At 37.3% G+C, this 27,009-nt stretch overlaps 1 protein-coding gene across 1 annotated transcript in view; it reads right to left on the bottom strand.

Annotated features, from left to right (window-relative positions):
* LOC121314251 (contactin-associated protein-like 2) overlaps positions 1–27,009 on the bottom strand; it is a 489,620-nt gene that overhangs the window by 39,495 nt on the left and 423,116 nt on the right. Inside the window, exon 16 of the mRNA XM_041247300.1 lies at positions 9,491–9,661. Coding sequence (XP_041103234.1) covers positions 9,491–9,661 — 171 coding nt within the window. The remainder of the gene's footprint in view (positions 1–9,490; positions 9,662–27,009) is intronic.

The following is a 27,009-nucleotide window of genomic DNA, read 5'->3' as shown; positions in this document are numbered from 1 at the left end:
CGGGATTATACCATCCTTATTTTTCGCGACCCTGCCTTTTAAATTCCGTCAGCGTATTTAATCCATGTATTTAGGAAAAGTCATAAACGTACAACCGCATAGCTTTCAGACATGCACAGTAATTTAAATTTGAAAACCTCCAACCGTCAAAATGACTGCCGTGGCAGTTCTAGTGTTAATGTAGTAGTTTCCACGTAGCTAAGCAAGTTGTAAGGTTGAAAATATCATCTTTCCTGAAAGAATGTTTCTGTTTGTTTTTTTGGGTGCACAGAGGACCCATTTGTATTTGTTCTTCATTCTTCATTCATGTCATCTCTTCAGTTTATTGTACTCAGATCATGCTTGGATGATACCACACTGAAAGTGACCAGATAGTGCTTTAATGTTGATTTAAGTTTTGATTGTGAAGACCTAATGTGTATTTTTTACCTGAGCAATCTCCTCCATCTTCCATGAATTGTCTCTCTATCCCTAGACATGAGATTGACATCACTGCCAAACTAGTGCATTATTTTTACATAGAAGTAACAACTGTATTTTTTTTAACAACTGCCAGAATGGATACTAATGGGGGATTTCAACTTCCCCCATATGAAATGGGAAAACCCGGTGGTGAGCACGACGGATGAAACTGAAATGGTGGAAATGACAAATGACTGCTTCCTAACACAATTTGTTAAGGCACTGACTAGAGGGGAGGCATGCCTTGATTTAATCTTTTCAAATAATGAAGACAGAATAACTAAAACAGAGGTCAGAGAACCACTGACAAACTCAGATCACATCATGGTCTCATTTTAAGTGATTTTGAAAACCCAAAAAGTAATGACTAAAGCTATGGTTTACAATTTTAGGAAGGCAAACTATGAAGGAATGAAACAGAGACTAACAGAAGTAGATTGGAGTAAAATAGCAAAAACATCCACAGAAAAAGGTTTTTTAAAAATGTAGTACTAGAGGCGCAAAACAATTACATCCCAAAAGCAGACAAACCTAAATCTAAAACAAAATGGCCAAAATGGTTTAATAGATCAATTAAAAAAAAAAAAATTCAGCAAAAAAAGTCATTTTACAGAGAGTTTAAAAGGGACCCAAAACAAAGGGCACAGATAGAGTACCTAGAACAGCAAATGCATCTCAAAAAGGAAGTTAGAAAAGCCAAGAGAGAGATAGAAATGAACTTCTTCCACTTCCACTTCCACCTATGGATGCCTGTCAGCTGTTACTGTCTTCAAAAGTTATGCATCTGTAAGCTTACCTGCCATCTCCTCCTGACTGTCAAACTCCACCATGGCCTCAAACTCCCCTGCTGTGAGACTGTCAAGAATGGCAACATCGGCAAGCACATCAATATCAATGTGCTCCTCGCTGTCTGTGGCAGAGACACAAATCCTGCCTTTCTGAAGCAGTTGGAAACAGTCTCGGGGAGAGCAGCAGCCCAAGACTCTTTAACTAGGTGAAGTGCATCAAGAAGCGTTTTCTTTTTCACAGCATCCATTTCTCGCAGCTGTGGGTCAGTAGCCAGACAGTCAATAATGCGTGTGTTGAGACGAGAGCAGTATTGGCCTTTTAAGTTTTTAATGACCCCCATGTCCATCGATTGCATGACAGAGGTCGTGTTCAGTGGAAGATACTGCAACACAACGTGAGACAGTTCAATGTTGCGTAGATGAGCTGGGCAGTTGTCACTTAAAAGGCAAATGTGACGGTCTTGTAGCATTAGCTCCTTGTTCAAATTTTTCAGCCATTCTATAACAGTGAACTTGTCATCCAGGCATTTCCAGAATTCCTGTAGATCACAAGAAGGTGCAAAGAAACAGTGAGGGCTTTTACTTTTTCAGATCACGAAAAGAGGGTGTTTCTCTGTCCCTTCCATGCTTCCGCAGCACATCAATGTAATGCGGTCCACTGCTTTTTTCCCACCTGTAAACACTTCCCCCCTTAAACCAAGTCCCCTGTCTGGAGGACCCCGGTAGAACAGAGCGGTTTCGTCAGCATCGAAGATGTTACATGGCTGGAACTCATTTAAGATCTGAGGTAAGGGTTTTTATCCACTCAGCAGCTGCTGGAAGGTCAGCATTTTGTTTCTCGCCATGTTCTTTATGTTGAACCAAGTTGTGTCGTGTTTTCCAATGACTGAGCCACCCATCCGACGGACTGAACTCCTTTCCCTGCTCTTTTGCTAGTTGAGTTGCTTTCTGTTTTAGAAGGGGTCCGGAGATACGAGAACCTTGCGCTAGTTTCTAACAGTTCCAGAGCCATAAAGCATCGCCAACATCTGCCTCCTTTATGTCGCGCTGGTGCTTACGGCCTCTGTTTGTGTTGTTTTCATACTCCCTCATGATGTTGTCACTCATCTTTAGAAAGCGGCAAACGGCAGATTTTGAAATGCCAAACTTTTTAGCTACGTACACTTGCTTAGCCCCAGGTGCACGTAGAGCCTCTAGAATCCAAACTTTATCAGCTATAGACAGGTCTACATGTTTGGTAGCCATTAGTCCTACACTTAAACAATCCGCGTACAGCATATAAATGTAGACCTATAGAGCATCTCGGTCTACTGTGTAGACTATCTGCAACTGTACAAGGGTGAATTCAGTACTTTATGACGTATACATGAAGGATGAAATGCTATAGTCTATGGGACGGGAATGGTTCCCACAGTAATGTTGATAATAACCGGAAGATGTTATTTTCAGGATTGTTAATAAACGGCATCTACTGTATATTAAATGATTACTTTTCACAAGTTTTTACAAAGGAGGATTCGGACAACACTGAAAATGAATAATTACAAAGCATATGACATGGTTTATTTAGATTTCCAGAAAGCTTTTGACAAAGTCCTGCATAATAGATTAATTCTCGAACTGAACGCAGTAGGGATTAAAGGAAATGCACGCACATGGATTAAAGAGTGGTTAACAAGTAGAAAACAGAAAGTACTGATTAGAGGGAAAACCTCAAAATGGAGCAAGGTAACCAGTAGAGTACCATAGGGATCAGTATTAGGTCCTCTGCTATTCCTAATCTACAATAATGACTTAGATTCTGGTATAGTAAGCAAACTTGTTAAATTTGCAGACGAAACAAAAATAGGAGGAGTGGCAAACACTGATGCAGCAGCAAAGGTCATCCAAAATGATCAAGACAAGATTCAGAACTGGGCAGACACATGGCAAATGACATTTAATAGAGAAAAGTGTAAGGTACTACATGCAGACAATAAAAATGTGCATTATAAATACCACATGGGAGATACTGAAATTGAAGAAGGAATCTATGAAAAAGACCTAGGAGTTTATGTTGACTCAGAAATGTTTTATCTAGATAATGTGGGGAAGCTATAAAAAGGCCATCAAGATGCTTGTATACATAGTGAAAAGTGTTTAATTTAAATCAAGGGAAGTAATGTTAAAACTTTACAATGCATTAGTAAGACCTCATCTAGAATATTGTGTTCAGTTTTGGTCACCTCGCTACTAAAAGGATATTGCTGCTGTAGAAAGAGTGCAAAGAAAAGCAACCAGAATTTTTCAGGGTTTAAAAGGCATGTCATATGCAGACAAGCTATTCAATTTTGAACAAAGAAGACTACGCAACGATCTGATTCAAGCTTTCAAAATTCTAATAGGTATTGACAATGTTGACCCAAAGGACTTTTTCGAAATGAAAAAAAAAAACAAGGACCAGGGGTCACAAGTGGAGTTTAGATAAAGGGGCATTCCAAACAGAAAATAAGAGGCACTCGAACCAACCAAATCTGGAACCAACTCCCCAGTAATATTGTTGAAACTGACACCCTGGGATCCTTCAAGAAGCTGCTTGATGAGATTCTGGGATCTATAAGCTACTAACAACCAAACAAGCAAGATGGGCCAAATGGCCTCATCTTGTTTGTAAACTTATGTTTTTATGTATGATCTGAGTCTTCCCGAAGAATCCAAGAAGTCCAGTTTTGCTAAGATAAAATTCTAGCTATAATTAACCACTAGGTCCTAGTGCTCCCATGCCAGATAAAATATAAACGTCATAGAAATGCACATAGCGCATGCACTAGGAAGCCATCTCCTACACCAATATGAAAGGGAAGGGGCACACAACAAAAAAGAGACAACAAAGAAACAGGTCTGTCTTACTTTTAAAGAATAGGACCCATGACTCATAAGGCTGTCACAGATGGTTCTGGTAAGCCCATTTTGTGCTATAAGTCATTAGATCCTTTTGCATGGAAAGCCTCGGTTGCAAGGGTGTGTGGTTCTTTGATGGACCCAGATTCAGTTAAAATGTGTTTGCCCACTGATGATGGGACTGAGACTGTAGAGATGGGAGCCCAACTAATAAGACTGAAGTTTTTGCAGGTATCAGGCTTTTTAAAGACCAGGCTGATCTTTGGGAAACAAATTGAACATTTGTGAAACTGCAACAAATATTGTAATGACTGTAATGTGTTTTAAAGAATATTAAACCAATAGAAAATATTATTAGCAGATCTGTGTAAGTCCTGTGAGAAGGAGTTAATTGTATTGAAGGTCAGACTAAAAACATTCTGATCCAGCAAGAGCAGAATGGCAGAATCTATGGAGCACAGTTTAATATGCCAGAAGCAATCGAACTAGGTTTGATTATAGTAAGAAAAAACAAAAGTATTTAAATAAATAAGAAACCTAATATAATAACATTAAGTAAATATATGAGAAGTCCTAAGTTTTAATATTCAAGGTTGCATTTGCTGCTAAGCAGGTGTTTAATTAAAAGGTGCCTCTTGCCTTCTGTGTATATAAAATAGAATTGCAGTTTATAAGAGCTTGCTATATTGACATATCTGAATTAGAACTACATGTTATAAAATCATTTAAAGTATAAAGTGTAACTTTACATATACAGTGCACCGATTTGTAACCTCGTCCTTGCCTGTAGTAAAAGCAGTGTTGGAAATGACTCATTGGTTTTGGCTAATGTAGCTGGGATTTTTTGATGGTCTCTCTAATGAGCAATCTTGTAAATATTAACAAACTAAATACCTTTTGGATAACAGAAGATAGGAGTTTATATTACAATAATCATTTTCTATATTGTGGCATGTTGGTTGCACACAGAAGACACGGACAACAAAGCTCAAAGAAAGTATTCTTTTAATAGCGGCCCTGCCGCAGCAAAGTGTACAAAAGAAAGAATTACAAACAAACAAACTGAACTAATAAATAAATAAATCCACTGGAGGCAGGTCTTCTTCCACAAGTGAAAAAAAACAAACAAAACACAAACGGTTCTTTGTAGTCTTGCCACATATAAAGGTTTTACTGCAGTAATAAACAGAGGTATTTATTTATAGGAAAACTGTAGAGTTTAAAAGTGACTTCATTAAATGTTTGCCTCAGACTCACAGTATAATTCTGGAAGGGCATTAGACCTTCAAATGATAAGGCTTGGTCTTTGGCACCTCAAAGCAAGATTCGGTGTTGGCTCTTAAAAGCGAGATTCACTGGTCGGCAGCAGTTTTGAATCCAAGGTCTTTCAAAATTAACTCTCTTCATGATTAATTCATAGAAATTAATAAACACTTGTCAGTCGAAACGAGCATTTGATTTAAAATAAAATAGTCATCTACAGTATCAAATAGGTAGTGATTTTAATTGCAATAATGTTTGCGAGCCAAAAATGACTTCATACGGTAAATTTGGAACAGTGCTTACAGTGGAGTTTCATATTAATTAAAACACTAGGCTTGGCAAGTATACAAGGTGTGTGGAAACCTGCTTGTGCAGGCAACTTTTAGAAACAGAGAAAGGTCAGTTTTAGTCCAAACATGGTCCACTCTATGCTTATTCAAAGGCTTGTCATAAACCCCTACAGTCTTTTAGTTCCACACTTTGTTAACACACCTATATATGAAAGTAAACTAAACTGGTGACGAGATATGTTGCTCAGAGGGAATATATTAGGCTCAGGTTAATATAATCACACAGCAAGATAATATTATATATATAAAATAGCATCACTTTTAATACACATATATACTTGTATTGTTTTTGGTAGAAGGGACCCTGTGAACTCCAGTTCCAGTTTTAGGGAAAGGAGAGGTGGAAGATAGTGAACCATGAGCTCACAGTCAATTAGTTTTAAAAAAGAGTTGACCAGATCCTTCTCGAATATACCATTAATTCAAAGATAAGAACTGTCAAAGCAGATTGATGATCAGATTTAACAGGGACTCCTGATGTATCCAATTGAGGGAAAATCCTTTAAAAACCAAGGTAAAACTCCAGTCAAGTATTGCTCAACTTGCTAACTACAAGTTGTGTGGTCCATGCTCTGAAGATCTCTGAAAAACTGATTACAGTTTGGTCGAAGTCAAGTATCTGCCTTTGAAGACAGTTCTTATTTTTCAACATATCCTACACTACACTTCCATATATTGCCATTAATATCTTGTTTATATTGGATGCATTGCTGTAGGTGTAGGATTTATATTTTCGCTGTAGCGAGTGATATATTGAATGTTCAAGAACGCAGCGGTGGGAGCTTTAGCTTTTTGCATTTTATAGCCTGAAGGCTAAGCATATGATAACCATTTGTATTACTGTATAGAAGAACTAATGCTTTTAAACCTGTAAAGGCAATGGAAACACACAGGCTACCTATTAGCAGGGATCCAAAGTAGGTTGCAACCACTTGATCAATTTTTAAAGCATTTAATAAACCAAAAAGAGCACTACTACTGCTCTGATTCATTTAAACTTCAAATTAAATGCGTCTGTGTTATTTTCTCGAAGATTGAAAAGTTGTCTGGACATATAGCAAGCCCAGTCCATGAACAAAACCACTTACAGGAGTTTTTAACATCATTCTGATCATCATGCTCCTTAAAAGTCTCCCCTAGGTTTAAGAGTGTGCTTAAAACATATATACACTACCGGTCAAAAGTTTTAGAACACCCCCATTTTTCAAGTTTTTATTGAAATTTAAGCAGCTTAAGTCCAGTGAATAACCTGAAATGGTACAAAGGTAAGCGGTAAACGGACAGAGGTTAAAAAAAAAAAGTTTATGTTACCAAAAACTGAAAAATAATGTACATTTCAGAGTTATACAAAAAGGCCTTTTTCAGCGAACAAGTAATGGGTTAACAACTTACAGCTGTTCTGCAGTAATGGAAGTAAATTAAGCCTTGAAAGTTGATGCTAACAATTCCTACAGGTGTCCCAACTTTTGTTGATTACTTACAAACCCTCTGTCTGTATAAAAGCAGTGTTGGAACACACTGTGTTACTACATCCACTTAAGAATTATTTGGACAGTGTTGTACTGCAGGAAGCAGTATACTGCTATCATAATGGCGAGAAAAAGGCAATTAACAAAGGAAGACAGACAGTCCATTATAACCCTTAAAAGTGTAGGTCTTTCCTTTAGAGAAACTGCAAAGAAAGCCAAAGTGTCAGTGAATACAGTTTCCTACACCATCAAAAGGCACTTGGAAACTGGAGGAAACTCTGACAGGAAGAGATCTGGCAGACCCAAAGCCACAACAGAATCGGAAGACAAGTTCCTGAGAGTCAACAGCTTGCGTGATAGGCGTCTCACAGGACAACAGCTTCAAGCACAGCTTAACGCTAGTCGAAGTAAGCAAGTCTCAGTTTCAGCTGTGAAGAGAAGACTTCGAGCTGCAGGTTTGACTGGTCTAGTGGCAGTAAGAAAGCCATTGCTAAGATGGCAAAATAAGAACAAGAGGCTTGCCTGGGCCATGAAGCACCACCAGTGGACTACTGAAGACTGGAAGAAGGTCTTATGGACCGATGAATCAAAATTTGAAATCTTCGGTTCATCACGCAGAATTTTTGTACACCGTCGAGTAGGCGAAAGGATGGTTCCTCGGCGTGTGACACCAACTGTCAAACATGGAGGAGGAAGTGTGATGGTCTGAGGCTCTTTTGTTGGATCCAGAGTCGCGAACTTGCACAGAGTGAGTGGCACCCTGAACCAAAACGACCACCACAGCATTTTGCAGCGCCATGCAATACCCTCTGGTATACGTCTAGTTGGACAGGGGTTCATCCTAAAGCAAGATAATGACCCAAAACATACCTCCAGGCTATGTCAGAACTACCTTAGAAGAAAAGAACAAGACGGTAGGCTTCAAATCATGGACTGGCCAGCACAGTCTCCAGACTTAAACTCCATCGAGCTGGTTTGGGATGAACTGGACAGAAGGGTGAAAGCAAGGCAACCTACAAGTGTAACACATTTGTGGGAACTTCTGCAACAGTGTTGGGAAGAACTTTCAGAACAATATTTGATTTCCATTGTAGAAAGAATGCCACAAGTGTGTTCGGCTGTTATATCTGCAAAAGGTGGCTACTTTGATGAGTCAAAAATTTAGATTAGATTTTGTTAAACAAAACGATTCCATGATTTCTTTTTTTATCTCCAATTGTTTATTTGTTCTATGCTTTAATTTCAGAGTACACTGAGACATTAAACTGCGTACATTTCAATTAAAACAGGAAGAATGGAGGTGTTCTAAAACTTTTGACCGGTAGTGTATAAATAAAAAGAGAATGTACGAATCTGACAAGGCCATAATCACAACAAGTTTATTTAAAATCTTCAAAGCTGTCCTAAAACACATTCATTAATCCTTTGTTATCAGCACAGTAAGCAAATGCACCCCAGTGTGTTTAAAATAAACTTCTCATAACTCCTTGTGACAGAGATTGAATGATTCTTGGTGTTAGATCTCCCTCCCAACCTGTGAGGGCGCTGTGTAAAGGGAAAAGAGTACCCTGGACTAAATGGCATGACAATTTACTCCCATGGGCAGGTGGAAGTCAGCCATCTAGATTTATTTTTCAAGGAATATACGGAAGCTGCTTTTGGTTTAGATTTTTTTTAAATAAATACAATATTTAAAAAATGCTTAGCTCTTCAAAACAAAGTTTATTCAATAAATATTGCTTAAATAACGACAAACTCGTTTTGTGTCATTTTAAATTAAAAGTTAACTGTGTGTGTGTACTTCCACCTTTCTTGTGAGCCCTATTATTGCTCCTGACAAAAGTTCTTAAAGTTATGAGAAAATCACTTAGGAAGCCTTATTTTTGCTAGTTCTGGATTCACTTATGTTACTGTTACTGTATGATTTTTATCTCCAAGACAGGACACACCTACTCTGAAGTAGAAACCAAGGCTAAGAAAGTGATAATGGTCATAGGTACAGATATGGAGCAAAATGTATTTGTAGCTTTTGGAGACATGAATGAACCGGCTTACAGATGAAAGAGAGGATACTCATCAGAGTAGTTGACTCTTGGATCATGGTTTCCAGAAGTATTTGACAGATATTCATTGTGGTCCCTTCAGGGCCAGGTTCAAGACACATTGGTGAGGCAGTTTGGTGAAGCATTTACTGCACTCTGCACTATACTGAACACCTGCTGACTGGCAGCTCAGGGGTTAGAAATCAAGAGTTAGGAAGTTAAAAGGAGAAACTTACATTTTAGCTCCAGACGAATGAAGTCTGTATTGCCCAGGTTTTCTAGAAACACACCATAAGGGGCAGAAGTTTTGAAGTAAAAGGAGATGTCTGCGCTGGTCTCTCCGTGGAAGGTTGAGAAGTGCAGGTAGGAAGAGGGAGTGTTGAAGGCAGCAGCATTCCAATAATTACCTGTTTGCAGGAGAGAAAGAGACAAAGTCAGTCACAAAATGATGTTTGTTTATTTTCAACTTAGTTGCTTTCATTAAGTTTAATAAGGTCATATTTCTTAACAGGGGTTATGTGTTTATTTGAAAGGAGTTATGTGTTTACTTTTGGGGACCTGATCAAAGAGGGTATCCCACACGTAAACTGTACTACAGGTATTTGCAAACCGAGTATATATGACCCAGTGTGCTTGGATGTGAGGTTATTGTGTTGGGTTGCGTCATCGTTTGGGAAGTCTGCGGGAGGGAGCTGGGCATGAAAGCTGCCGTTGAAAGCAGAATCCAGTAATTGCTAAACAGACGACGACTAAGGCTTTTACCTAACAGACAGTTTGTGTTATTTAGTTACTTACTGAAAATGTATCATAACGGGTTGCAAAGTTTCGGGTATAAATTTCAGCTTCGGGTACACTGTTAGTTTGGGGAAGTGAGTCCGACCGTCTACTTCGGGATCCTACGGCTGTCCGTGGACACTGGGATTGTTAAAAGACCAGTTTAGATCACAGTAAAAACTTTTCTGAGGACTGTATAACTTCCAAGTGGATTACTTCTGTTGCCTGTTTAGTGGATTGTGTTTGCTGCTTGTCGATTGGACTAGTCTATAATGGATAAAGGTCTGTAAAGATACAAACTTTCTGTTTAGTTAATACACTAAACACTCTAACTATGTACTCGTACAACAAACTACAAACATTTCTATGCAAAACTGCAACTGTGCTTGTGTGAAGACTACGGATTTATCTCTTTATGAGCCTGAACATAGTGAAATGCATGACTTCAGCAAAGGGTTAAAAAGAATAAAGATATTTTATTTCATTCAACTTTATAGAGGAAACTTGTATAGCCATACAATCATACTGCTTAAAACACTGAGATCTAATTGTTCAACTGGTAAGCTGTCTGCTCGTAGAGGATGGACCTGTGAATTGTTGGTTGTAAGAAATGTTTTATCTACAGCACAGGCACTTGAAACATTTCAATTTGCCCTGAATAGCCAAATTAACTATGTCTGCAATCTTTTCAAAGTCCTGACAATGAGTGTAAAACTGAGGTTCATGACAGGTATTTCTGTTGAAACTCTCCTTCTCATACAGCAAGCCAACACAGATTTTTAAAAGCCTATGTAATGGAAATGTTGTATAGCTTCTGGCAAGTCAAATGAGGATGTAAACCTCTCTATTGACCACTGTCACCTCGCAACAGAAGAGAAATCTCAGACATACTCTGAAAATGTACTGATTTCATTGAACATATAAACATACAGATCAATCAAGGTCTGTATGCCAAAGAACAACTTGTATTATATACTTTTTTGTGAAAAGAATAAAAAATGCAATTAGTCTTAAACACAATCTTAAAGGGTAGCTGTGACAAAGATAGAATGATTCTTGGTGTTGGCTCTCTCCCTCCCCCCAGACCTGCGAGGGAACAGTAAAGGGAACAGAGTACCTTGGACTAGTTGGCCCGACAATTTATTCCTAGGGTTCGGTGGAAGTTGGCCATCTAGAAAGGGGGCGAAGCTACGGTACATTAAACGATTGACCCAGAAAGTTAATGGCTTAGCATCCACGGATTGGAGGAGCAGATGTCATGGTTGACAGTATAAATAGAGGCTGTAGTAATGTGATCTGTTCCTTGTAACGTTTATGCTATTTGACCAAAAGGACCCGAATGAAAAACTAATCATGAGTGTTTTTGTTTGTTTTGTCAGCCTGTCTAAAGTCTACTGTTTGTCTTGTTTGTTAGACTAGACGGCTAACAAGATCCAAAGCTGTCGCCCATGGCCAGCACAAAACCCAGTCAACAGATTACTAACTGCAGCACTCACTGGGAGAGGTGACCGTGTTCGTGTTTGGTGTTCTGGACTGTGTTATTATTTCTGGGACTTGGATTTAAAATAAACACAATCCATCGAGCTTTGTTGTTTGTCTCTTCATTGTTGGATTACCACTTGCATGTATCACTTACCACTTTGCCATAGTAGCTTACCAATGTCATACAATTCAGTTCTTATCTCATACAAGCACTAGCAATATTACAGTATCACTGCTCCCATTCTCTTCTGCTGAAGATATTTAGGTCTTCTTTAATTGAACTTTATACAAATAAGCAATAGCAATCGAGGCGCAGGGCATTTCCTGGGGATTAATGACCGGTTAGGCGAGCTGGTGGCCTGAAGGCGATGCAGAAGTACAACAGTGGCATGTGAAGGCTGCTGTTCATACTGAAGTACTTGACTCTGCTGTCAAAAGTAAAGTTCCCATAAATATAAGTTTTGACCCCCAACACCCAGAATCTTCAGTAGGCATTAACTGAAATAAGAACCCATTACACTGCTGAAAGTGCCATGACCATCTACTTTCTTATAGGTTTTACCTTTGAAATGAGGACCGACACAGAGCTGTGCTATATACATATCTTCAAACTAAAATAACATCTTGTCATTTACCAGGGTCAGATGCTGCCTTTTTATACTATTTTTCCCTTCTTTCAAAATATCATTTTTTTGTATTGAACTTTATTACGCTTTTTATATCTCAATGATAAAGCATTGTAATTGTACAAAGCAAGCAGCTATTAGAACAGAATCTATCCACACAGCTGGTTTGTTTAGTCAAATATGAACATGTTATAGACGGTAAACATGTTATCTATGTTATAGATTTGTGAGGAGTGTGGGTGGTGCCACCAGACCAGGAAATGAAACAATAACACAGGATGGTACAGGCTAAACAGTGCTGCTGCGCTCATCTTTAATAAATAAACATTTAAACAAAACAAAAGACTTGACATGAAACAAAAGCAAAGAGCACATGGGCCAAAGGAAAATAGACAAACACAGAACCAACGTATCATCAAGTATATATTACTATAGCAATTGATTTATATTTCACAGACTCACGTCTTGTCTCTCCTCCGACAATCTCCCACCATGAGCCCTGAGTAGGTCTTTTATATTTTATATAATTACCTTATTAAGGCTTCAACCACATTCCCACAAGATTTTATGGGGATGGGGATTTAACCACATCAGCTACATTTTTGCCAGTCTCAAATAAAAAAAACCCCACACCATTACACTACCACCACCAGCCTGCAATGTTGACATGCAGCATGATGGATGCATGTACTCATGTGGTTTTTGCCATACCCTAATCCTCCCATCAGCGTGAAACAGCAGGAACCGGGATTCATCAGACCAGGCAATGTTTTTCCAATCCTCCAGTGTCCAGTGTTTTCATTCCTTAGCCTACTGCAACCGCAGTTTCTTGTGTTTTGATGAAAGAAATGGAACTCTGTTAGGTCGTCGACTGCCATACCCCATTCGTGTCAAGGTACGATGAGTTTTGCATTCTTTTATGGATCTTTTTGCACCAATGTTGCACTGGACTGTCAGTTGACTAACTGTAGCCCGTCTGTTGCTCTGCATAATTCGTGTCAGCCTCCTTTGGCCTCTTTCATCAATGAGCATTTTTCGATCACTGGCTTGCCGTTGGCTGGATGTCCTTTGGGTGGTGGACCATCCTTGATACACACGGGAAACTGTTGAGTGTGAAAAAACCAGCAGAGTTGCAGTTCTTGACACACTCAAACTGGCGTGCCTGGCACCTACTACCATACCCCGTTCAAAGGCACTTAAATTTTTTGTCTTTTTTTGCCCATTTACCCTCTGAATGACACACATACCCAATCCATGTCTCAATTGTGTCAAGGCTTAAAAATATATAATGATGACAATAATACAACATAAATAATAACAATAATACATAAATAATAAAGGGACAGGCACCTTGCCACAGAACATTAAATGTTTTCTTTTAGATCTTGGAATAGCAATTACAGTACATAAATATGATTTTCCACTGTGTTCAAACTACATACATCCTTAATGAAGAAATATTACACATGTTGCTCCTGTAAACACAAAATCCAGTTTTGAAACCCCCTCTCTAAATTGCATTGTGTAGGTTATCTGGTTATTGTAACAATACATAAAACACATAACATTATTTGGAAGACACATGGGCATTATTATTTGTGAGGTAGGTAGCAATATCACACTTTCAGCTTGTTGCTTCATTTCATAATAGTCAGGCTTTCAACACTAAGGGAAATGGCATTTCAGTCATATCATGGTCTACTGTACAGTTTGCAGCTGGAGTGCTTGGAATTGCTTATATTTGGGTTATATTTAGGTCTATAATAAGAATCAGTATTGTAGCATATTTTGGGAGGAGTGAGGAGTGTATGTAACTAAGTAACCTTTGTGTTGCCTTGGGCTCCAAATATATTTTTGGGGGGCAGATTTTTGTTATTTATTATTTTTTTTAAATGAAATTTATACAAGAAGTTGAGTTGCTCTGCAATTTTCTTTTTTTCTTGGAATTCCAAATCCTGTTATCCTTCAATAATAGAATATGGTACAGTTGAATAAACACAAGTTAAAGAGAGTCTGACAGCATAGCAACAGCAACCTGTCGCAGAGTTCAAAGACTGATTAGTTTGAAGTAACACTCGAGTTACATTTTGTTTTTTTGCGTGGTTAAAATCCAAGAAAAAAAATCATTTCTGTCTCTTTTACTAATATAAACCTTGACATTCTCAGATTGCACCCACTTGAAATCTCACTGTACACTCAATGCACCCTGCAGCTATTAAATTGGCGCAAAATGTCCTTTTATGGAATGCACTGAGTTGCAAGCAGCTGTATCTATTCGAGTGTGCTCAAAATGTATTGCTCAAAGATATAAATATATCAATATCAATGCCGTACAACTAAAGGAGTTAAAAGTGAGTTTTGTAATTTCCTTTAAATTCATTTAAACAATGCAAGATTTAACATATTCTGAAGAATAGTTATATTTCGATATTAAAATGAAAAATATTGCTACAATTTTAATAAAAAAAAAAGCATTTTTAAATAATAAAGGATTATATATCTGAAATTCATATATTATATATATATATATATATATATATATATATATATCATATATATATATATATATATATATATATATATATATATATATATATATATATATATATATATATATATATATATATATATATACAGGGGGTATACTTTATTATATACAGGGGGTCACTTTTAGAAAGTTTCATAAGTTTGGAACTGGAGTAACTTATCAGGTATCTAGAGGAAGGTATATTTTACAGAGGCTCACAAAAATACTGTAATAAAGCCCTCACCTGTTAGAGTAACACTCAAGACTTATGAAACCTGTTAACTGTGCGAGGGGTTACAGGGGCTTTGATAATCTAAATCAATGTGATTAGTTTTAATTTGTTATTTGATTCTGACCAGAAGCTGACCAAATATGCCTGGTGGAGAGATTTCAAAGCTAAGGAAAATCACAGCAAATTAAATGGGTTGAAATCATTCCAATTATTGACTTTGGATGCTAGAGTCTCTAGCCCACTCAATCATGATGTGTTGTCACCTCAACTGATTAGAATAGCTCAGAGTCTTAAAAAGGCAAAACCTGTTGTATAATAAATAGGTTTCATGGTGTTCCAATGAAGAACTCTGGTCAAATAAGTATTTTAAAAGGACAGAGATTTAAGCATTTTGTGAGACCCTGAAAAATACATTTTGCAAAGGAGACTACAGCAGTTTTTTTTTTTTTTTTTTTATATACTGTTTACAACCTGTTTATACTGTAATGGTACTAAAAACCTTATGTCAAAAATAATTCTAGGTCACATTCAATAATAATAATAATAATAATAATAATAATAATTGTAAAAACATGTTATTAGTCAAATAAAATTGTATCCATCAGAGAAAAACCTGCAAGTTTTTCCGAGAACTCTCGGAAATACTGAGCAGCAGGCCAGAGATAAACCCACCACGGACCTTGGATTTTATGGGACCTACAGCAATCTCCAGCCCGGAAAATAGCAATGGGGAATGCACTGAATACACAGACACTTTGGATGATGATGATGGGTCAGTCATGGTGCACAGCAAAACAACGCAGATGCTGTATAACCTGCTGAAAGAAACGTTATAGCAAGGCTGAGTTCTTTTTTGGTTTGCTTTGGGTGGGGGGGCACAGCAGGCTATAGTACCCCCCCCCCCCCTAACCAAAAACGAACTCAGGCTTGCTATAAAGTTTCTTTCAGCAGGTTATATAGCGACTGTGTTGTTTTGCTATGCACCAGACTGTCAGCTGAGAGCTCTCTCAGTCAAAACTACTGCGCGAGTAGGGGGGCCTGGCCACCAGACTGCGTGTTCTGTGATTGGTTGTTTATGTTCCGATAATGTGATAGGCACACTGTGGTTGCAGGCGTAAGGACAGAATTGTGGGGTGGGGTGGTGTTGTTAATAATAATGTCGGGTTCGTGTGGTCATGGAAATCATGTAAAGGCATGGAATTTAGAAACAGCGATTTCCAGGCCTGGAAAAGTATTAAAAAAGTCAGTTAGAAAATATATAGTTTGCACTATATGTTGTTTAAGAATACCATTTTTTTTCCCTTCTCTGTTTGTTTCCTTGGTTGTTTCCGCAGATTTTAATTTCTGTGGTTGCTAAGTAACGAACGTGGCAACAAAGGCATGTCATTGCTTAAACATTGCAGAAAAGCGGGTGTGTGTGTGTGTGTGTGTATATAATATATACTATCGTAGAAAAATGTAAAAATGTTTTTGCAGGCACTTGATATTTGTGACTAACTCGATTGCGACCGTAGAGCACAGGGGAGGCGATACCGATATACATTTTGCCCCTTTACTTTTTTGCTCAGTTGACATTATTGTTATGGTTTTGCCTTTTTAAAGGCTTAAAATGTAATTAAAAAAAAAAAAAAAAAAACAGAAAGCCATTCTGAAGACGCCAGAAGTCTTCTGACATTGATTAAAAACAATAATAAAAAAATAAAACACAACAAACTCACCCTACACGAACATTGGTTTGACCCAAGTCCGCAATGCACTGTTTACAACTGACGTTAGCAGCAGCTTGTCTGCAAAAAGATGCTGGGAAGTTTTTAGTTAGGAGACTACAAACCAAATATGTATTAAGTATTATAGGCTAGGTAGTTGTTAATTTAGTTTGTTTTTATTATGTATTAATTCAATTATATTAATTAAAAAAAGACGAGAGAACCAGATGGTTTTGTGTGTGTGTGTGTTTTTTTTTATATTATTATTATTTTTTAATAAAAGGAAGTAGGTTTGTGTTGTTGCGGGTCCATGAACGGATTTAAGTTCAGCACCATCTAAATAAAACGTTGTTACTGTTAGTAAGCACTAGTAATAATCTGAAGCAGTTGAATTTCAAAATAACAAAACCATGTTTTTACTTTAGTGAAGTACGCTAGAATAGTTTTATTATTTAAAAGTGTCGTTCTTTATTAAAATTTATTTTCAGATTTCATATTTGGGTATACTGTACATATGCATTTTGGCATGAAATTTTTTTTTAACACAATCCCAATTTAAAGCAAATCAAATTAAAATGTAATCTGCATAAGTGAAACTAGACATGGTCTGATTTCAGAATGTATAAATAATTGTGACGAATGGACACGGTCCTACTGAGGAGAAAGAGAGAATGATGTTGGGAAATGAAATCCCATGACAAGATTCAGTACAAACCTGGGGAAGCAGACTGTTGCTTTCAGGATTTATGATTTATTTTATGACGCTGATCTCTGAAAGATCAATTTTTCACTTCATTTTAGTATGTTCTTTAGTGTCTGACCTGACAAGTGATCCTGTAGTATCAGCCAACTGTGTGACTGTAGAATGCCTATTACTGTATATATGGAGGATGCACATAGTTTGAAGCTCTGGCTACCTTCCCAAGGGACTAGACAAACCTGCCTTATTGTCTTCATGTGTTTTCTAGAAAATATGAGCAATTATAAGGTTATTCTGGTGAAATTATATTGGCATTAATAAGAATTCTTAGCTATTATTTTATTATTGTTATTTTAAACTAAAATATTATCCTAGTTATGCTCCACCTTAATGTCAAAGTTTCATAATACAATGTAATAGCTTCCAGATCAACAATTCAAAACAAGAGAAATATAAAACATTTTCATGACACTTTCCTGTTTACCAGTATTTAACAAGCTAAAGGCTTTAAAAATGGACACTGCAAATCTTCTATCAATTTCAAGGTTTTCCTAAACTCGCAATATGTGATCCACTGACTGTCATGCTGCTTAGATCCATAAGACTAAAGCATTATTGATTACTCTATCGACCCTCTCTACCCTTGTGCCAAGCTGACACAGGGTTCTTTAAGTTTTGATGAGTACTTTAAGTGCCAATAATATCAATGCCTCTAATGTGTACTCATGAGGGACATCTCAGACCCTTCAGATTCCCCACATTGGTTAAGTGAGCACATCATGCAGCAAGGCACTGGCAGCTAAACATAATCTCTCAAAGATCAAAAGCTCAGGCACTCCAAAAAAGTATTACTGTTACCAGTTGTGTCTGGAGAAACAAGGGAAAATCCTTAATGGGACAGTTGTACTATTTTCTCTCAGTGCATCAGATGGCAAATTTTTGTGACAACTTACATTCTATTGCTTGAGCTCATAATATCCAGCATGTTAGTTTTTGGGGTGTTTTGGGAGAACTGTTTGTTGTAATGATCTGTATCTGTGCTTGAATTGTTCCCCCACCATTGTGTTTTTCATAATTACATTTTCAGATCAATCCACAAGGTGTTCAAAGCTTAAGAGCATCACAAGCTTGCAGAGACATGTGCGATAGTAAAGATAAAGTAAAATTTATAATTCACTATCCTGTTGTCCAGCTGTTTAGCCATAGCAATGGTAAAGTTTAGTACATGAATAACACATGCTTTCTATACTCGTGTGTGATGTTAATGGTGTTGTGCTTAAAGAAACATAAGATTGAATTGAGTTCACTTATATTGCTTATTCGAATTTTGCATTTGCATATCAGTGAAGTACAGAACCGTAGTTTTGTTATGTCTGTTTCCGTACAGTAGAGAGAGGCAGAGTGTACTAGGAGAGGACTGAATCGACATGGCCAGAGTTCTCTCTGTGGCTACTTTTTGTTTTTATAACGGTAGTAGAGCTCAGTCACATCCCATGTCCGGTTCAAGTTTAACTCATGACTTTGATTCAGCATTTTGAAAGAAACAGTGAGTGCACTGACAAAAGCCCACATTAATCAGAGCCCATTAAAATTGGTTCAATTTCTGAAAATTGAACTAGCATTTAGAAAGAGGAACGTAAACAGTGACATAAGCCGTGATTGTTAACAGCTAAACGGGTGAATCATCAGCCTCCTGAGAGCAACCACGCTGTTTAACAGCTAAACGGGTGAATCATCAGCCTCCTGAGAGCAACCACGCTGTTTAACAGCTAAACGGGTGAATCATCAGCCTCCTGAGAGCAACCACGCTGTTTAACAGCTAAACGGGTGAATCATCAGCCTCCTGAGAGCAACCACGCTGTTTAACAGCTAAACGGGTGAATCATCAGCCTCCTGAGAGCAACCACGCTGTTTAACAGCTAAACGGGTGAATCATCAGCCTCCTGAGAGCAACCAGAATGAGCTTTTCATGCTCAGGGAGAGGGTATAGATTCCAATCTTTGAACCTGCAAGACATATGCTTTCCTCTTGAAGGAGGCTGTGTGGTCCTGTGGTTAAAGAAACAGGCTTGTAACAAAGAAATCCCTGGTTCTAATCCCAGCTCAGCCACTGACTCATTGTGTGACCCTGAGCATGTCACTTGTGTTCCATCTTTCGGGTGAGACATTGTTGTAAGTGACTCTGCACACACCCTAGTCTTGTATCTTGTAAAGCGCTTTGTGATGGTGCTCCTCTATGAAAGGTGCTATATAAAATAAAGATTATTATTATTATATGTCTTTAAGTGCTGAGCTCACGTTCTTTGATGAACTGTTGAACTGTTGAATAATTGTTGAACTTACTCTTTTTGTTGAGAGATTGCTAATTTTGCTTGAATGCTTAATGCTGTTTGCTACAAATTGCTTTTAAAATTCCATGTGGGAGAATAACAATAAAGATTAATTACTTTATTCAAAGAATGACTCATTTTGACATTTGTTCTGAACTGAATGTCTTCTTACAAGTATCTTGCAGGCATCAAACCCACTTAAAGTTCATTGCCCGAGGACCATTAGGGTTCAAGAGCATGACATCTTTATTTTGGACCTGTATTGTATGAAGAATATTCTGTAACCTCCACAAGTGCAAGAACGAAAGATGAACTAGATTGATTATTCATGACTATACTACACGAGGTCAAACACATCCATGGCCTTACAGACACACCTGAACTTCCAGACAAGAAAACATAAAAAATGAGCACTGTACATGTAGGCTGAGCACATCATTTTAGGATAAGAATTCTGTCTAGGTGCGTTCACAAAAATGTGACAGGGAATATAGTGCTACCGCTGTCTAACCTGACGGTAACTATGATATGTTCCACCCTAATTAGAAAACCTGAATTATCCCTAGGTTTATTTTTACTTTTGGTTGTGTTGTCATATAATGATAAATTAGTCAGCGTAAATGGTCCAACAGTGCATTGATCTTTTAAAATGAAACCATTTAGACAGTGTAATCACTACTGCCACTGTAATAGTTACCTGCATTGGGAAGCAATATGAGTGTGATAAATGATGTTGCACCCCCTTGTCTTTTTTCCATTAAACAACACCCTGGCCTGGATGAAGCACTGATTCTCATACCCCACTGGGTGCTGATGATGACAAAAGATTTGTGAAAACAAATTAAACAAAGTAATATTAAAGGATATGTACCTAGCATATAACATATTATAGTTACCATCAGGTTAGACACCTAGCACAGTCAGAGCTCTGTATTTGGTTTTATGTTTGGTTCTATGTTTCACATACAGTGGAATTCATGCATTATGACCACCAAGGTCCTGAGGTACAGTATATGGCAGTGTTCTCCAGCCTGGGCCTGGAGAGCCCCAAATCCTCAGGTTTTATAGGTGTCTATGTCATCAATTACAAAAGATCTGGAACACCTGTTAATGTTGACTAATTAAGCCAATAATTGGTGCAATTAAGTAACTGAGAGCTCAGTGGACAAACTTGCTGGTCAGTGTTACTGGGTAAGAGGATTTTTATGTGCCCAAACATTTATTTTGTCTAGTGAAAAATAATAAATGTATATATAATATTCATTACTTAATACATGCTTAATATATAATATTCATTACTTAATACATGCTTAATAAATGCTTCATAGAAAGCGGTCAGCATGACAACCTTAAACCCCATAACTATCTCAATGGACTAATTTTGAATAAATAAATTCATTTTACAATAGTGAAACCTTTCAATTCCCCAATGAGGTTATAGTGTATCAAAGCCAAGGATACTGCACCTATAGAGTTGAGTAAGGAAGCTCTTAGGGACATTTTCAAAGATTTTGCTAATTTAGGCAACTTTTGTGCAACTCTGCTTGCATATGTTGCATATATCTATGAAATTCAAAAGAGTTTTTAATATTTGTAATATCACAAGACTGCGGAAATGAACAAGTTTAAATTCATCTAAACAGGAAATTAGTCACAACTCGCAATATAGCCAACTGAACAACTAGAACTAAAGTTAATTTAAACAAAGTGTAGCAAGTTCTAAGCTCCCTTTTGATAGGAGTAAATAGTATTTAAATAGTATTTTATTCACAACTCCAGAGTTCATGAAAAAACACCTGCGATTAAAAAACGAGCACGTGTTTTTTTTCTGCCACAGCTCCTGTTTTAAATTTCACCCGCAGGCACAACGTTCTTCTCAAAGCAGAATAGAGTGGAAAATATCCCCGCAATTGCCTTTGCAAAACTCACATCTCTTTTGAATATCTGGCCCTTAGTTCTGCAACCCCCACATTCAACCTTGCCTGTGGATAGGCAGTAACCTTTCATCTGCACTGTATTTGTTTTCTCAAGGATTTGACTCATGAACACTTAATACTGCATTCATTTATTTTCCATTGTTTTATTTATAAAATGCACCGCCTTCCTGCTACTCTTCCTTTTTGTATTTTTTAAAATCAGATTTCCAGTTGAGTCCTTCCATTAAAAAAGTATTGGAGCTGCACTTTTAGAAGCTTTTAGAATCAACTTCTGTTTCAGTCATCTGGACTAAATAAAATGTTGTGCTCTTTTTTACTCAAACCAGGATGATTGGAATAAAATGGAAACATATAGGGTCTAGTTTATTCTGAAACACTGAAGAAGCTTAACATCTGTAACCCGTTCTATTTTTTTGATAAAGGAGACATATGTATATATATATATATATATATATATATATATATATATATACTATATATAATATATATAACACTTTGTTGAAACTTTTGGACGCCGCATAATATGTCATAATTAGTTTCATTAGTAGCTAAACAAATTTTAGCCCTGCTGCCAAATATCATTTTATTTCTTATGTTGGACAAATGAAAAAGAACTTTGAAAATGTTTTACTTTAAATTAGCTTTTTTAGCGCTGAAGTGTGAAGTGTAAGAAATCAATATGTTCCTCATTTATCTTCCCTCGTTGAACTCTCTCCGTTATTACATGCCCACAAGACAGTATGAAATTGCTGTTACTCAGTGTGGTAATGATGTTTGCTTTCAACTGAGAAAGACTGATTGCTGCAAGATTAGGGTCTAGAAGCAGAACCTTGAGGTCAAGTGATCTACTGGCCTTTGAAAACTCTCTGCAACTACAAATTCAAAATATCAATGGATTCTGCATTGAGAGCGCATCTATGTGCTGAACCAATTCTAATAATTTTATCAGTATCACTGAATTAGTTAATGAGAGGACTGGATAGTGAAGTAGACTGAAACCTTCTTGCTCAGCTCTATATAATCCATCATGGTATGTTTTATTTATTAATGTTTTAGCAAAATATGAACTTCAACTGATTTGTTGATCTCACACACATTTTATAAGATATTGTGTAAGTGCAAAAATACCCTTCTGAAAGATTTACTATTGGTCACCATGGTTTTAGTGTACTTTGCCATTCCTTACTGTGCTTTACCATACTTTCCTGTGTTTCATCATACCTTACCACACTCTCTGCTTTTACAATTGTAAATATTACAGATTTTATATATTATTTTGTGCCTGTTCTTTGCATACACATGTAACAAAATGTAACACTAAACGACAATGTAAGTGGGTGCATTTCTTGAAGAGTATTTCCTGCTGACATATCTATAATTAAATAAATCTTAAAACCACTAAAACTAAGCTGTCATGCTTTGCCTGAGGAGACACATTATATACTTTGTCCTCACAATTCTCACATTGTAGTCTTTCTCTTAAAAAAGCACCTGATTGTGCAACTGAATAAAAACAATGTAACAGTATTATTCAATTGTCCTTTTTAGCAAGGAGTAGAATTGGTTTATCCCACAGTACAGTTTTACAAAAATTTCCCCATAAAAGTTGAGGGAATCGATTGCCAATATAAGAGCATAACCAGCAAGCTTGGCTGTGATGGATTTAGCTCTCCTTTACTTGCTGTTTAGTTATTTCCCTGTAAGAATAAATGGAGACAAAATGGCATTTTTGTCACATAGATTCCCTCACAAAAAAGAGGTGAATGAAAGAATGGGATAGTATAGGTAGGTAGGTAGCCAAGGTGTGGGCAGTTATCTAAATGAGCTGACAATTTCTAACAATAGAATAGACCTATTTAGGCTTTAGTTATACCATTTTTTCAAATAAAAAAAACTATGTTTTAACTGGGTGCAGAAATTAACTTTATTCATTTAGTTTCTGCAGACTGGCTTCTTCAAATATAATAAAACCCTGACAGATGGGCTCAAGTGGGATTGCTAAAATGCATTTAATTCCATAGCCAGCATATTTTCATGCTTTAGTATCTGCCTAGGGATTTCACTGCTCTTTAATGGAACAAGAAAACCAGAAAATGGAAAAGTGTTGTGTATACCTTGGGGAAATGGACTACACAATTTATGTCTATGAGATGATAAAGTCTATGGGAAAATGTACTTTTAAAATAAAACAAGAACGGTCTTTATTTTTTATACCACATACATTTTTTGAGGTAAACCTGTCATAGTTGTATTTACAATAGAGTAATTGTCTTAGTAATTGTAATGGTGTTGAAACAGCTAAAATTTCAACAAGAATACTTATATATAGTGCCTGTCAGTAAAGAAGTAAAGTAGTGCAATGGCAAAGTCAATTATAGTACTCAGATGTTTAAACCAGCTTGGAACATCACTAGCATACACAAATGTCCAAGACATTCAAATCAAAAGTCAATGTGTTGATACTAAACTTGAGGCCTGGTCACATGAGCAACTTGTGTTGCCGGCATTTTTCCTTGGGTGACCACACTGGTCACCATGTTATCCAGCTTAGGACACTGATACACTGCCAACAAACGCAAAACTAGCCAATCATATTTCATAGTAGAGTCATATGGTAAAAATAATTTAAAAATCCTTATGCTTGTATATTCAGAATAAGGCGTCAGTAACTCAATCACATTATACTGAATATGAAAGAATTATGTGATGTGTAGGCTCGGCTATTTTAAATTATGCTTCAGTTACACTCCCAGTGCATTGCAATGAGACATTTGTCTTGTGATTAACCCTGACAAATAAAACAATTAAATACTTTAAACACACCAATCATTACACAAGTCAATGCAGCATATATTGAAGTTGATACTTTTCATTTAGGTTTTTCTCTAATTTATGAAGAAAAAAATCCTTATGTTTAAAATACGTTTATGTTCCTCTACTGTATAGATATATTCCTTATTATTCATATAAATCTGTGGCAGGGCAAAAGTCCTTATTGTGTATAGTGTGTGTGTGTGGGAATGCAAGGTTGGCAGGGATGGGGTTAAATCTATTCCTGCCAGCAGTCACAGGTGTGGTCATTCCCCTTAATTGGGCACATGTATAAAAGGTAGGGGGCACAGGGGAGTGTGTGAGTGTTTGTTTGTGCTATAAGATTTGTACTGTATTGCAACTTGATTTTGAAGGCTAATGCTCAGCCTAAATGTGTTTATTATTTTTTGTTTCAAACTTATTTTGGGCCTTGTGCTGTGTTTTGTTTGTTCCTGTTTTTGTTAAATAAACTTGTGTATATGCACTTAAAATGCAGCTTCCTATCTCTGGATCTAATTCCTGTCGGTAGCCAGCCTGTGCCCTGGTGCTATCCTGCCACAACATTATTACAATAAACATAATCGCATCTCATAATTAATCAATTCCAGAACTTGTCAGTATTACAACAGCTGCCTTTCTTCGCACTGACATGGTAAGTTTCAAACCACAGTATTTACAAGGAAACACACGGTCCACAGAAATCTTCATCTTGTGGCCATCAACAAAAGTTGGTCATGTAACCAGGCCTTTGTGATCATGTCTGGGCCTCGATATATTATACAGTCTTCTTAAACTTTGACATTTAAAGTCCCAAGAGCTCAGCCAACGATTTTAAAAGCTGTCATATACATTTTTCTGGCCCATCAAACTAAGAACAATTTGCTCAGCTAAATTAAAAACAGAAATCAGAATGAACATTTTAATCAAAGGTTAAGGTGCAGTAATTGCTTGTAAAGAGACCAGTGATTAACTTATCAGGCTTGATTTTCAGAGGCACCCTTATAGAAATAGTGAAAGGTTATTCTAACACTAGTGTATTACCCTGAAAAACTCTTAGCAGAACTGGTAGCAGACAGCTCAATGTATCTGGAAGAGATACAGTGCTGTGAAAAAGTATTTGCCCTCTGTCTGGTTTTGTGCATTTTTACACATTTTTCACATTGAATTTGGTAAGATCTTTTTGTGGGTTGTAGTAGTATATAGAGGGAGTCTGAGAGAAAGAATGACACCAAAGTTTGGTGCTTTTTTCACTTGTTTGGCGTGCAAGGTAATCAAACATGCAATCTTCAGGTATGAAAAAGTTATTGCCCCCCTGTGATAAAGTGCCTGCCCCTGTGTATATTATCTGTTATGTTGCGTGTGGTTTGTTAAATGTTGGTGTATAGTCATTGGTACACGGGATATAAACGGGTCTGTAACACAAGTGTTTAAAATGTATTTTAAAGGCATGTATTTAGGCACAGGATTGTACATCACTTCACATACATTTAAAGTAGTTAAAATGTGAGCACGAGGTTGCACATAATTAATTCACATGCTGGGATTCAAGTGAATAATTAATTAGTAATTGAATCCCAGCACAACAGTATATATAGAGGCATGTTTTCACATACTCGCGGTTGGGTATTCGGTGAGTGGAGAACAGGAGAGAGAGTAGGAGAGTTAAAATATCAATTGCTATTGCGTGCTGGTAGGACCAGCACGATACTTGTATTTATCAGCTCACCGTGTTTGTTTGTTTGCCCATTGTTTGTTTTGTTTAGTCCGTTTTGTTTGTCTATTTATTTTGGCGAAAGTGTCGTGTCCTGTTTCTGTTTGTTTGTTTAAACCTTTTATTTACAATAAACCGGCGCAAGCAGGTGCAATCATCATTTCATTTCATCCTGTCTGTTGTGTATTTCATTCCTTCCTGGTTCTGACGCCGCCCACTTCGGCCGTCTCTGTGACACCCCCTAGTTAACCCAACCCAATTAAAGGGATAATAAGGTCAGCTGTTTGAATACTTTGGTTAACAATCAGGCCTGATTTGGGCCAGCCCTGCCCAATATAAATCTGACTAACTTTGCCCCTTACCATCAGATTGCAGTTGTCATCACACAGGTTCTAGAGACACGTCATGCCACGATTAAAAGGCATTCCTGAAGACCTCTGGAAAAAAGTTGTTGATGCCTATCAGTCTAGAAAGGGTTACAAAGCCATTTCTAAGGCTCTGGGGCTCCACCAAACCACAGTCCGAGTCATATTGTCCATTTTGTATTGAATCTTCCCAGGAGTGGCCATCCTTCCCAAATCTCTCCAAGAGCAAGGTGTAAAACTGTCCAGGAGGTCACAAAGAACCCTAGAACAACATCCAGGGATCTGCAGGACTCTCTCGCCTCGGCTGAGATCAGTGTTCATGACTCCACTATCAGAAAGACACTGGGCAAAAATCGGATTCATGGCAGTGTAGCAAGGCTGAAACCACTGCTCACTAAGAAGAACATGAAAGCTCATCTCAAGTTTGCCAAAAAACACCTGGATGATCCTCAAGAGTTCTGGAACAATGTTCTATGGGCAGATGAGTCAAAAGTGGAACTTTTTGGTCAACATGGGCCCCGTTATGTCTGGCAAAAACCAAACACTGCATTCCAC

Source organism: Polyodon spathula, chromosome 4 (genome assembly GCF_017654505.1).
Source record: "Polyodon spathula isolate WHYD16114869_AA chromosome 4, ASM1765450v1, whole genome shotgun sequence".
Taxonomy (NCBI): Eukaryota; Metazoa; Chordata; class Actinopteri; order Acipenseriformes; family Polyodontidae; genus Polyodon; species Polyodon spathula.
This window is presented reverse-complemented; position numbering and strand designations above follow the sequence as displayed.